The sequence below is a fragment of the Pristis pectinata genome, chromosome 24 (assembly GCF_009764475.1).
Source record: "Pristis pectinata isolate sPriPec2 chromosome 24, sPriPec2.1.pri, whole genome shotgun sequence".
NCBI classification, from domain to species: Eukaryota; Metazoa; Chordata; class Chondrichthyes; order Rhinopristiformes; family Pristidae; genus Pristis; species Pristis pectinata.
The window spans coordinates 13302215-13315467 of NC_067428.1; the positions used below are offsets into that span (position 1 = coordinate 13302215).

At 37.7% G+C, this 13253-nt stretch overlaps 1 protein-coding gene across 1 annotated transcript in view; it reads left to right on the forward strand.

Moving 5' to 3' along the window:
* The window catches only part of timm44 (translocase of inner mitochondrial membrane 44 homolog (yeast)), a 58574-nt gene that overhangs the window by 15746 nt on the left and 29575 nt on the right, over window positions 1-13253 (forward strand). The window contains exons 5-8 of the mRNA XM_052037883.1: window positions 545-694; window positions 6726-6865; window positions 10693-10778; window positions 10898-10990. Coding sequence (XP_051893843.1) covers window positions 545-694; window positions 6726-6865; window positions 10693-10778; window positions 10898-10990 — 469 coding nt within the window. The remainder of the gene's footprint in view (window positions 1-544; window positions 695-6725; window positions 6866-10692; window positions 10779-10897; window positions 10991-13253) is intronic.

Genomic DNA, 13253 nt, shown 5'->3' on the forward strand with positions numbered 1-13253 from the left:
ACATCATTATTGCAATTTCTTCTGCAAAGTGCAGGCATGTGAATGTTGGAAGAGGGCAAGATAAGTTTGATTGTGGTGAGATTCATGGTTGAATATAATAACAATATTTTTCATTTTGAGGCTAGTAAAGTGAACACATGGTTACCAGCAACACACAAGATGCTAGAGGAACTCAGCGGGTCAGGCAACATCTGTGGAGGGAAATGGACAGTCAACATTTCGGGTCAAGACCCTCTGTCCAGATGAAGGGTCTCGACCCGAAATTTTGACTGTCCATTTCCCTGCAAGATTGATGCCTAACCTACTGAGTTCCTCCAGCATCTTGTGAGTTGCTCCAGATTCCAGTACCTGCAATCTCCTGTGTCTCCACATGGTTAACTGCACCTATACAATGATAGCTCTGAAAGTGTTAGCACTGGAAAGAGAATTTATCTGCCCTATTCACGTGTGTTTGATGTTAAGGGAGTTTAACTATTTGCTTCATGTGCTCTTGAAGCTTGTGGCTTTTAGTAAATATATTCATGTGCTGCTTTCCATACCACAGAGCCTCGATGAAGTTGGTAAATCTGATATTGGTAAAAAAATAAGGGAAGGAGTGGAAGAAGCAGCAAAATCAGCAAAACAGTCTGCAGAAACCGTCAGCAGGAGTGGGGAGAAAATTGGGAAAACTACTGCTTTCAAAGCAATATCTCAGGTAAATAATACAACCTAAAGCAGGTTACTTGGATGAATCTTTGAAATGTGTGCAAGATATATCTGTGTTCAAAATTGCCTTCAACGTTTACCTATTTTACCATGAAAATTAACCATGTAAGATATTGCTCAGAGAAAAAAACAAGGTGCTACAAAAAAGCAAGTTTTTGTAATAATTTGACTACTACAGCTGACTTTGTTGGCCATGTAAAAGTGTAATATGGAGCCCTATGACACATACAACGTTTAAATCCATCTTTGCATTAGTTATAATTCATTTCTTGAAATTGTTAATTTTAGATTAAACTATAATTGGATATTAATGATAAATACAGGCTTCTCCAATTGGGACAACAGATCAGTGAACAAGGTATTGCGTGTACTGAAGAGTTTGATTTTGGCAAACTCCAGAAGCTGGTCTGCTTTATCTGTAAGAAAACTTTTAAACAGAAGCAGAGATCCGAGGGCAGACTGACTAGCACAGTTGAAATGCCACTCATCTTTCACGCACAAGAAAGCAAAATCACTGACTGAAAAATACTAGCTAGGAGCAAATTGCTTTTTAGTATACTTTTCCAATTCTCCTCTTCTCTAGAATGTGCTGACTCCTGCTAGAGCACTATCCTTTAGTTGTGGGGTACCTCTAACATTTCATCGTCCATCTTATTGGTATAGATAACCTATGTTAAAGAGCATGATAGATATTTAGATTATGAAGCATCACAAATGAATTGATGTTCAATCAAGGTTATTTTCCAACAGGATGTTGATTAAAAGTATATTTTTCCCTTTTCTTAACCCAGGACATTGAGGTCAATTTTAACCCCATTGCCACCAGCACTGCCCAAATCATCCAGATTGGAATTTAAGAATTTCCTAGTCTGTGGTTCAGTACAATACTAAGTGGTACAAATACACATTGTGCACCAGGGGGCACTAATGCTCTTTTTAAATGCCAGATTCAGTTTTCATTTTGAACTGTTGAATTAACATTTAAGATGCAGGTGCTTGACATTATGCCTAAACCTCACCATTGTTCGTTTTAAAACCATTCTTCACTATGCACTCTTTGGATGTAACTTACGTTGATATATTTGGTGCTACACCAAGGACAAGTTCTTGCAACTCAGGATTTTCTTTAAGTGGAGATAGATGTGTTGAAATACATGCTCTTATCTGTAAAGGGTTAATAATGTAGCTGTTTCACTGCTGTGTATGTGTGCTTTCCTCAGAATCAAACATGAGATGGTGACAGAAGCCTTCAATTTGATTTGCATCTCTTTTGTGCATCTGGTGAAATTTGTTTTGCAGCCGCCTCCTCCTCCTCCTCCTCCTCTCGCCATCATTAAAAGGCAATACTACTTCCTGGGATATGGGTTCCAAAGATGCCAGTTCCAAAGAAAGCAATTTCAATTTGTAAAGTACCTTTAAAGTAGAAGTGTGACCATAGGCACCTCACAAAGGTGAAGTCAAAAAATGGATATTGAGGCAAAGAAAGGGATGCATAAAATTAGAAACATTGTCCAAAAGCTAGATTAGAGGAATGTAAAGTAGAGATGGAGGGGTTTGAGGGTGTGTTGAGCTGGAGACAAGATACTAGTCATGAAGTAAATGAAGATAGGATGCACAAATTTCGAGAGTCAGGAATATGGCAAGGAAATGTTATCTTAATTTCTTTGAGCTGTTTGGGGTACATGAATATAAATATATCGCTGTTGTTGTGACATTAATGTACTGATGCAGAACAGCTCAACGTTCAACATTCTCGCCAAACTTGCTACATTGTGTTATGTCACATTCATAAAGGGCAAAGGTGGTATTTAAAAGAATGCCCTGCTAGTTGCTGCTTAGCCAAGTCATTCAAAGCAAACCAGGATATGCTGGGATGTGTTTGGAAGGTTTTGTTTGGAAGGTTTTGACTGTGGCACTGACAATGAGCCAATTAATTTGGTGAGTCATTTTGGTCATTCAAAAAAAAATGTAAAGGGAAGGTTTCAGAGATGTATGACCAGAATGATAAAAAAAATTGCCAAAATGAAAGAGATTATTTTCACTGCAGGAAAGACTGAAGGGAAAAGTAGTTCAGGTCATAAATAATTTTCTTTGTATTGAATATGTGGCTGACCAAACACAGAACCTTTCCCCATGTTTAAGAATCTCCATACCAGATTAAGAAATCCAGCGAAAAGTTGATGATGACGAGACTCCCCTCCCTGTGCAAATATTCCTCTTTTTACCCAGCAGTTTGCATGTGGTTCTTTTTTGCACATCTGGTGGTGTCTGAGCCACAAAGACTTACTATTAGGACGGATCATGAAATACAAGATAAACATGAATTAGAATTCTTGATAGTGAAGAAAAATCAGAAAGACCAAAGTAGTTCTGGTCCCTTTCCTAGCAGCCCCAAAGGATTGTTTGTCTCATTTAAAGTTGGTCTTCACTGGAAAAGTAATAAAAGGTATAAACACCAATTAGAAGTTGGAAATAAAATCCCACAGGAGAGTGGATATGGAGCAGAATCCCAGAAAAAGCAGTTAGGATCTATTGACACTGGAAAAAGATCTTGGTCATTAGCTGTTGAGAATGAGAAAGGCGAAAGGACTTTTAACAGCATTGCTTAATTTATTTTAAGAGAGACTGTGAAGGAACTTCAGAATTCCCTAAAGTGAGGGAATCCACTGAGTCCATTATAAAATAAACTAATACCGGACTTGAAAGCGTCAGGTTGATCTTTTCAATATAAACAGTATGTGGTGTATCGGCCTCAGTCTGAGCTTGATATTTTGATCTAAGCTAGAACAGCAGTAGAAGTTAACCAGCCTCCCCTGTCTGCATTAGAGAGCAACAAACAAGCTGTGGTGCCAGCTCCTGTTTCGTGCTCAGAGAAGCTCAACTATGATATTTATCCTGGTTTAGAACATGCTGAGATCCAAAGCATGAATAATGGTTATTGTGGTGAAATAGCAATGGTGAAATCGGACCCAACATATTATCACCATGTAAACACTGTTGAAGCAATTTCACCTGCGCCATGGTCAATTTGTTTCTGCATTTTTAGTTTAGTGGAACACAGAAATTTCTGCTTTAATCAAGGATAAAAACTGGGCAGGACTAATTTCCCTGAAAATGTTCTGCTGAATTTACCCTGAAAATGTTCTGCTGATTTGTTGATCTTTCCTGTTTGAGCTTTACAGCTTTGCTACATTTTTTTTATTTTAAGAAACCATCTGCAATTGACTGGGGCCATAGATTCCTGGAAGATATAAAGTCCATTTAAAACTGGGATGGCCTCCCACAGATACAGAAACGATAACTTCCTGCCTGTGCATTACAAATTTATAGTTTCTGTTTAAAAAAAAACTTGGTTTGGGTAGCCACAGGGGTTCAGGGAAATTGGTCATTGATGGTCTAGCAAAGGCTGCAGTTAAATCTACCAATCATATAGAAGTAGTATCTGTGGAAGAAGAGATTGATCAATTGAAATAATCATTTGTTCCCAAGGGAGATTTGATATGATAGTTTTTTTTTACTGTGAAATTCACTTGCATCACTAAACAATTGATAAATTGATTAGGTATTGTCTAGGGTACCAGGGGAACTTTCCATCATTTCTTTAGAGAAATGCCATGGAATCCTTTGTGCTCATCTGAAAGCAGGGGCTCGGTTTAACACCTCACCCAAAAGACAGCACTTCTGACAGTGCATCATTCCCCTGGTTCTGTGATGGGGTGATAGCCTGGGTTCTGTGCTCATTTCTAAAGTGAGCTTAAATCTACATTAGCCACAGGCTCTCTGTACAGCATCACTTGTGAGTTGAGCAAAATAAGTCTCATTCTTGTTTTTTAATTTCTTTGTCCCACTGCAGTCTTTGTGGCAATGGTGATTGTTGCGCCTGATAGTTTTCTGTTTGGAACCAAGTAACTTGCAAGGCCACGATGCAGGATGTTTAACATGAACCACAGTGTGAACAAAAGTCATGTGCAATTCAGATTGGGTGTAATAGCAGATTACCATATCCAAAAACAATTAGCGAAACAAATTAGAATTTTACAACAATCTCCCAGTGCTTCACCTGGGGCAACATTCCAGAAATCAAAGTGACAGTGAGATTAACAACAGTGCTCACAGATCCAGTGTGTGTAATATCAAATTTGTGTAGCTGCTCCCTTGGAAATCACAGAATGAATGTTGAGGCAAATAAATTAGGATAAGACTCAAAGGAAACTTGAGTGCTGGGACAGTAACAGCCCCTGAGAATCAGTGCCATTATCTGAGTTGGCTGAGTATCAACGCCTGGATTTGCAGTTCTTATGGATATTGGGAATTGAGTCACACAGACAGAAATCGACTAGTACGTGGCAGGCAAAAGAAAATAGAAATTTGGACCAGTGTTTATATTTGAATAAATAACATTTTAAAAGTCTTTATGGTGCAACAGCTTTAAAATCATTTACTAAATACAATACAGTGTAGCAGGTTTCCTCCTTGCCTTGGAGCAAATGCAATATTTAAAGAAGAAAAATATTGCATGAATATGTAGATTTTATTGAAATGAGATCCATCTAATGACTTTTATTCACTTGTGTACATTTCTTGAAGTCAATAAGTATCACAGAATTAAACACACTGCTGTTTGTCTCTTGGGGAACAGTGCTAGTGAATAAAGACACCATCTGGTAAGGAGGCTAAATAACCAAAAAGAGACATTAGACACAGTACGACATTAAGGCAGAATTGATTTTTAACGCTTTGCTCCATCCCCTGAAGGCATTTGACTTGTGTAGGTTTATGTTTCTGTAGGAACTGTGACTCACCATTACTTCACTCATGGCCATTCATCATACTAACCTCAAGTATCATTAAATTATTTGACTATGAGCAAATCACACTTTTTCTGGTTTATTCAGTTTGCTTGAATATTCCAGAATCACAGGTCAGCAAAGAACGTTCACTGATTTTTTTTCCCCTTTGTTAACCTAAAGGAACTGCAGGCAATTGTCACAGCCTGACTTTCTCCTATCTTAGATTCATGAACTTGGTTTGGAAAGTAAAAATAAATAGATTTCTATAATGAAACACATTTTTGAAAAGCTGTGGGGGAGTTTTGAATTATTAACTGGTGAGACATAGTGAGTTGGAGCATGGGTTGATGCTCCAATTCTAACCCATTAATGTTCAATGAGAACAGGCAGGATTTCGCATGCTGCAGGGATCACCTGACTTGGTTTCATATAATTTATTTAAAAATCAATTAGGCATGTTTACAAGCAAGATGGAAGAAACCTTCGTCAACTTTCTAATCCTTGACTAGAGCAAAGATGCTTTGAAACGTTCTTCTGAATTATATTATGTCATTCCACAGTGTCATAAATATAAGTTGCTTATCACTAAATATTAGTACAGATTCCCTTTGCAGAGTATCAAATTTTTTTTTACTTGTTTCTTTGCATGAGCTGCCTGAAAGTTTGTGTGCTGGTGTTCAGTAATGGACTTCAACAGTTCCTCACTGAATAAGCCTTGACTAGGTACATCAGAGTAGAAGAAAGATCGGTGGAATTTTTGACTTTACAATATAACTATTATTGACTTCTGGGTTGGACAAAGCCTGTGTGCATTGAGTAGCTTCGAAGGCTAAGGATACAGCTGGTGCAACTGATCCAGGGTATACTGTTATTGTGTGGTCACTTCTCTAAGAAAAAAAAGTTGTTGAATCCAGGGAGGATCTAACCAGATAAAACTTTAGTCCTTTGGTTGAATATTGACTGTAAGTAAAAAGTGCAGTAATCAGCTTCAGTCAACTTTATGTTTTCACTTCTTTCACATTTCATATCATGAATTTCGATTAAAATTGTGGTAAACCTAGATTACTTTGACACCATTCCTGTTGATGTCCTGTTTTGTAACGCTGCTTCTTTTACTTATTGATAAGACTAGAAGGGAGTGATACAGCTTAGAAAATTGTGACTATAAGAGTAGTTTTCTGCCATGATCCTATCGCACTAACATGAGCTTTTCTCCTTTGCTTTCTTCAGAGTGTTGAATCTGTTAAGAAGGAACTAGATGAGAGTGTCCTCGGGCAGAGTGGGACCTACCGGTCACCATCATTGCTGAGGAAAAGAAGCGACTTTTCAAAAGCTAAAGCCATGGAGGAAAAAATATTTGAACCAAATGAGTATGTGATACTTTGGTATTTAAGCAATCAGTTTTTTCCTCTGACCTCCTGAAGGTGTTAACTGTCTACAAGTCAGCCTCTGGTAACTCATCCAGGTGACCATTCTTAAAGTGTGAGCCTAGATAATGATCATCAACAACCCTTTCATTTGCCAAACAAGACAAAATCACCATCTTGTACGTGTATCAGCCTCCCCATGGCAGCCCTACGTTTTAAGAGCGGGACAGGAAAGTGGAGTCTCAGCAAAAGTGAAACAACAACTAGTACAATGTGGGAAAAGGGATGCGGGTGGAGAGGGAGGGTTGTGAGTAAGACTGAAAGAATGATTTCTTAGAAGATTTTTTTAATGGGTTATAAATAGGGATGAGCAGGTAGGTTGCATGATCACTCCCAACAAGAGCATTGTGCTTAAAAGAATACACATTGCTTTTTGTGTATTCCTGTGATTAATGTGATACATTTTGGAAAAAATAATGAGGAGTGCAATATAATCTCGATATGAACAGAATGGCATTGAACAGAAAATGGATGTTTATATACAGCAATCTTTGAAGGTGGCCGAACTAATTGATGTGGCTATTATGAAAACATATGCAATCTTTGGTTTTAATATTAAGGGCATAGAATACAAAAGTGACAAATTTATGCAAAGAAATGGATGCAGGAGTAGGCTGTGTGGTCCCTCAATCCCCCTCTGCTATTCATTTAGATCGTTGCTGATTGTCCCACTTCAAGTCCTTGTTCATCCCTGATATATCCATTAATTCCCTTGATTTTCAAATATGCCTCGTCTCCACCTCAAGATGAAGAGCAATCATAGCCTGTTCCTGATCTTTTATTCTGAAACCATTCTAGACTCTACAGCCAAACAAACAGTTTCTCAGCACCTACTATGTCAATCCCTCCTCAACTTTATTTATCTTAGTTCTCCTCTCATTCTTCTGAACTGTAGAGAGTATAGCTCATGTTCTCCTTGTAGGATAAGCTCCTCATTCTAAGAGTTGACCACTATAATAATCTGACTTGGGTGTGGAGAATAAAACTGCACACGGTACTACAAGTATGATCTCACCATAGACTTATACAGTTCTGACAATACTTCTTTTCTCTTGTGTTTTAACCTTTTTACAATGTAGATGAAATGTCATTTGTCTTGCTGTATCCCTTGTTAGCTTCTTGTGTTTCATGGACCAACACAACACATCCAGGTCCCTCCTTGCACCAATGGAAAATATTCAATTTTTCAGTTCTTCCTATCAAAGTGAATAACCCTACATTTTTTCCCACATTATACTTCACCTTCCACTTTCTTGCCATTCAGTTAATCTGTTTTTATTCCTCTGCACTTGTTACCTTCTTGCAACTCACTTCCCCCACCTTTCTTCATATCATCAGAAAACATGGATACATTGCACTTTTTCCTTTCATCTAAATTACCAACATGGATTGTAAATAGCTGAATTCCCAGTACTGATCCTTATGGTACCTCACTATGGACATAGTATGCCCATCTGAAAAAGACCAGTCTGTTTCCACTTTTTTGCCTTTTGTTCTTTAACCAGTTATTGTTCCAGTATGATCCTGGACCCTGCCTTCTGCTGAAAGTCTGGCATCTGACACTTTGGCGTGGCTGACTGCAGCAGAGGGGTAGTCTCAGTGTAGGCAGCTTGCTGGACTCGCACAACAGCTTTTCATAGTGAGGCCCTGCCCCCACTCTTGCCCAGATATTAAAGCTGGCAAGGTGCTCAGGGCTATTGAATGATTGTGATTCAGTAACACTAGGACCTGTTAAACGTGTAGTTATTTTTTTAATTAAATACTTAACACACTAAAACTCTCAAAATAATATAATAAAACATTTGATCATAATCCCTATTTATTTACATGGGGGCTGCCTGCTTGGCACGTGCTCAGTGGGTAGGTTTCTCAGTTTATAGATCCTGAGGAAGTTTGTGCTGCTCATTGGACTTTCATAGTCCTGCAATGCAGCATAGCGGCTGCAATCACTGGCATAGGCCTATGCCAGCATTAAAAGCTGGGACTTCCACAAGGAATCCCTAGTAGGTCCCAGCATCATGTGAAGATCTGCTCCAATATGTTATCCACAATCTGATGAGTACATATCCAATGTAAGAATGCATTCCGAAAATTCTAGTAAATTATATCCATTGGTTCTCCTTTATCTCATCCTTATCTACCTGTTAGCTGCTTCTTCAAAAGATCTCGTAGGTTAGGCAAACATGACTTGCCTTTCAGAAAGTGGTACCGACACTGTCTAATCATATTCTGAATTTCTAAATGCCATGTTTCCATATCCTTGATAAAGGATTCCAGATTTTCCTGACAACTTCAGTAATGATTATGTTTGCTCCCTGCCAATCTACTAGATCTATTGCAGAATTCAGGTGATTTTTGAAATGAGAAATACATCCCTTGTCTTAGCAACCACTTATTTTAGAATCCTAGGATGTAGGCTGTCGTCCAGAGAATTTATTGTGTTTTTGGTTTCCTTCATTTCCCCAGTACTTTCTGTTTTCTAATGTTGATTACCTCAAATTTCTCCCTCTGATACTTTTAAGTTTCTCACACTTCTTAAATCACTGATCAGGCCTCAACTGCTCACCATACTTTGGGAAGAATGTAAAATCCATAGAGAGGTGTAGGAGAGATTTACTGAAGAGTACCTGAGATTAGTGCCTTCCGTTACATGGCTCGATAGGAGAAGCTAGGATTTTTCTTGGATCAAAATAGATTAAATAGAAGTGCTCAAAACCATTAGCAATTTTGAAACAGTAAATAAATAGATTCACTGACATAAGGGCTGATAAAAAGGAGATATGGATTAAAGTTAATTTGTAAAAAAGTCTAGAGTAAGATGAGAAGAAAAATTTCACACAGTTATGTAGAGCACATTCAATAGCAACTTTCAGAAGGGAATTGGATAATTACTCGCAAGTTATAAAAGTAATTGAAATTTAAAAAACCAGCAGATGTTGGAAATCTAAAATAAAACAGAATATGCTGGAAATACTCAATGGGTCAGGCCATATCTGTGGGAAGAGAAGCAGAGTTAACACTTCAAGTTGAAGACCCTTTGTCAGGAATGGAGCATGGGCATGAGACCAGTTGGATAGTTCTTCAAATTAGGTAAATGAGGTGATTCTGAATGGCCTCCAGTGTTAAGTGTTTCAGTTCACAAAAGATGAAAATGAAATAGCAAGCTGAAGAAGGAACTTTGGGCTGTCATGGTGATAAAAGGGAAGGTCTAGTGTTATCTTTGGAGGAAGTATGAATGGAGCTAAAAGAGTGCAAATACAACAGTAGTGGATGTTATTTGTAACCTGGAGCACACACATTTGTGATCCTCAGATGCCAAGATCTCATAAGTAATGGGTAGGAAACCTAAGGTAGCATGACATTTGGGAACTCGTGAAGGAAGCAAACATCTTTTATTGGAGAAAGTAGGTGTATGGTCAATGGATTATTGATTAAAAATATTCTTTTGTTTAACCAAATGAGATTCAGCAAAGCTGTCCCCAGGATCATAGGGAACTGATTCTTAATGTTGTGGCTAATTGGTAGCACTGACTAACATCTAGCTGAAATCGGCTAGTTCAGCACATTGCAGCTGTGTAACCCTTAACCCTAGTCCTCTGGGCCAATACTGCAATTTCACAGAGACCTTTACAGACTAAGCCATCCCAATTGCGGAGAATTTGTTATTTCAGATGTTGAAATGAATTCATAGAGTCAAATAATGATAGCTTATTTGCAGTAGTTATCTATGCTTCAAACTAATATTTTAAATGCTAATTACTCTGTTACAGAGAAGCAATGGGGATGGTGCTACACAAAGACTCAAAATGGTACCAGCAATGGAAGGAATTCAAGGATAATAATATTGTCTTTAACAGTTAAGACCAATTTCTTTGTGTTTATCTATTTTCTCTTAGCATTGGATGGATTTATCGGGCTATCAGCTGAATATTTCTCCGATAGTGATATAAATGCTTTTCCACTTTTCCTTTTTAGGGTTCTTTGAAATGAAAATGAAATATGATGAAAGTGATAACACATTTATTAGAGCATCACGAGCCTTAACTGACAAAGTGACTGATTTGATTGGTAAGTGAGGTGTGGGACCTATCTCTGGTATGGAGGTAGAAGCTGAAAGAAATACAATTATACTCAAGATTTTAAAAATAAAGTTCACCGCCTGGGATCAGCAAAGCAGACCATACCAAACATGTAGCAGTTTCTCTCAAAACACCATAATGTGATAAAAATAATCTCGCAGTTTGTAGCCTTTTGTTTTCTTCTGCTATATCATTCCCTAGTAGTACTCATGTTATTTAAACAGTTTGCAGTTATATTGCAAGATAACATTTTATGGGTGGCAAATGGATAGAAATTGACAGGAGATATGACTGAAGAAATGGTGCAAGTGGTAGGTTTCAGGTAGGCTTTTGAGGTTAAATTAAAAAATGCATCTAGGAGATGTTGTAGATATTATAGGGGGTGTTGAGTGAGGGTTTTTGGGAGGCTGGGGACTTGCCAAAGCTGTAGGGGAACATGAACATGAATATGGATAAGTGATTTTGAAGTTGATGTATCTTGGACAAGGAGTCTTGACTATTGAGAGGATTAATGAGGAGGCTGTGAAGGTAAGTTGCAGTTAATCTATCTTTTAATAGGTTGTAGGAGGATGGAATTTAGTAGGCTGAAGTGGAAAGTATTGGGGAATTTGAGTCTAGAGCTAACAAAGACACATGTTAGCATTTACAAGCTACTGTATATAAATCTGTTTATTGTGTACATTATCATGGCCAAGTCTAATTTACGAGTATTTAAATACTATTATGCCCGAGATGAAAAGTTTGGGATTATGCCATATTTAATTTAACTTGGAAACTATTCAGTCGTGCTCTGCTAACTTGGTGTTGCATGCTATCTGTGAACAATGGAACAAAGACCACAGTGCTTTTTTTGGTGGAATACATTCATTGCTGTCTTGCATTCCTTAATTCAATTTCATGTGACAAAACTAAAATTATACAGTTTTCATTGATACATTGATTGAGCTAGAGCAGTTCTGAAGACAGATACCTTATCCAAGAAGGAAGAAAGGAAGGTCTGGTGTTGTTCACACTATTACTGTAGTCCTAACATAAAACTCATCCCTCAGCACATTTCATTAGATCTTTCCCTTGACATTTTCTGCCATTTCATTATTGTCAATTTCTTCACTGCTGGCTTTGTATATGTTATTGGTTGTTTCTTGTGTCCCAGCAAGAAGGCTTTCAAGAAGATTGGATAAAGAAAGGATCTTTTTGCTAAAGTGACATGTGTTTTGTCTGTCTGTTGCTCCACTCAATCATCTTTTTTGTAGTTCATTGTTTGCCACTTGATTCTGTTTTATTGCATTTCTCAGATGTTCTTTCTCTCCTCTCTGTTCCATTTTTAAAACGATCCACTCGATTTTGAACTATACCTGCTATTGTGCTGATTATTTCACCCTTCTCTCTTTAGCTTCCTACACATTACTTGCTCTTAGTATTCACGAACTTCAGCCAGCTTGCAGCACAGAGCCTAAATTGCTCTGCCTTGATTTCCTCTATAGATTGACGGCAGTTTTTCATCTTCTCAATCCTATCAACATCTTCCATCTCTTGCCTTGGATGACTTCATCTTTAGCCATTCATCAATTAACATTCATGATATTATTGTTTCCCATATCAATTGAAGTTCCCACTTCTCTGATCTTCAGACCGCCTCCAAGAAGCTTTGTTCCTTCCCCTGTGCCAAACAGCTTTTAATTTTCTTTACAGTTTCATTTGAACACTGCATACATATTTAGGGAGGCTGCTTTACCACATTTTTTACATATAGGTCTGTGATTCAGTCACTAACTAAACTCAGAGAATTAGTATTAAAGCCTAGTTTTCCTCTTTAATTGCCCACACCATGTAAACAGTTTCTATAGTGATTATCTTTCACTGCCAGATTGTTCTCTAGTTTAATTTCCTTTGCCTTTAATTTCTTATAAAATTTTGTTCTATGTTTTAGGACCTTCGCTTTGTTGAATTCCATTTGCTAGTGAATTAAGTCTTTTGTAATCCTTTTGGATGATCTCCACCTCCCCACTACAATTAACTAAGCTACGTAATTTTGTAATATCAGCAAATCTGCTTCTGATCTTTTATCGTTGTTAATAAAGAATATGAAAATAAGCCGTCTGAGAAATTAGCCTCTGAGGAACTCTAAGTCAGCATTGCCCTACGTTAGTCACGTCAAATTAATGAGACTGAAAAATGTATTGACGGAATTCATTTGGTTGTTCAGAGGCTGAAAGGAAATTCCTGTTTACTGGTAGTATGATATAAGATGT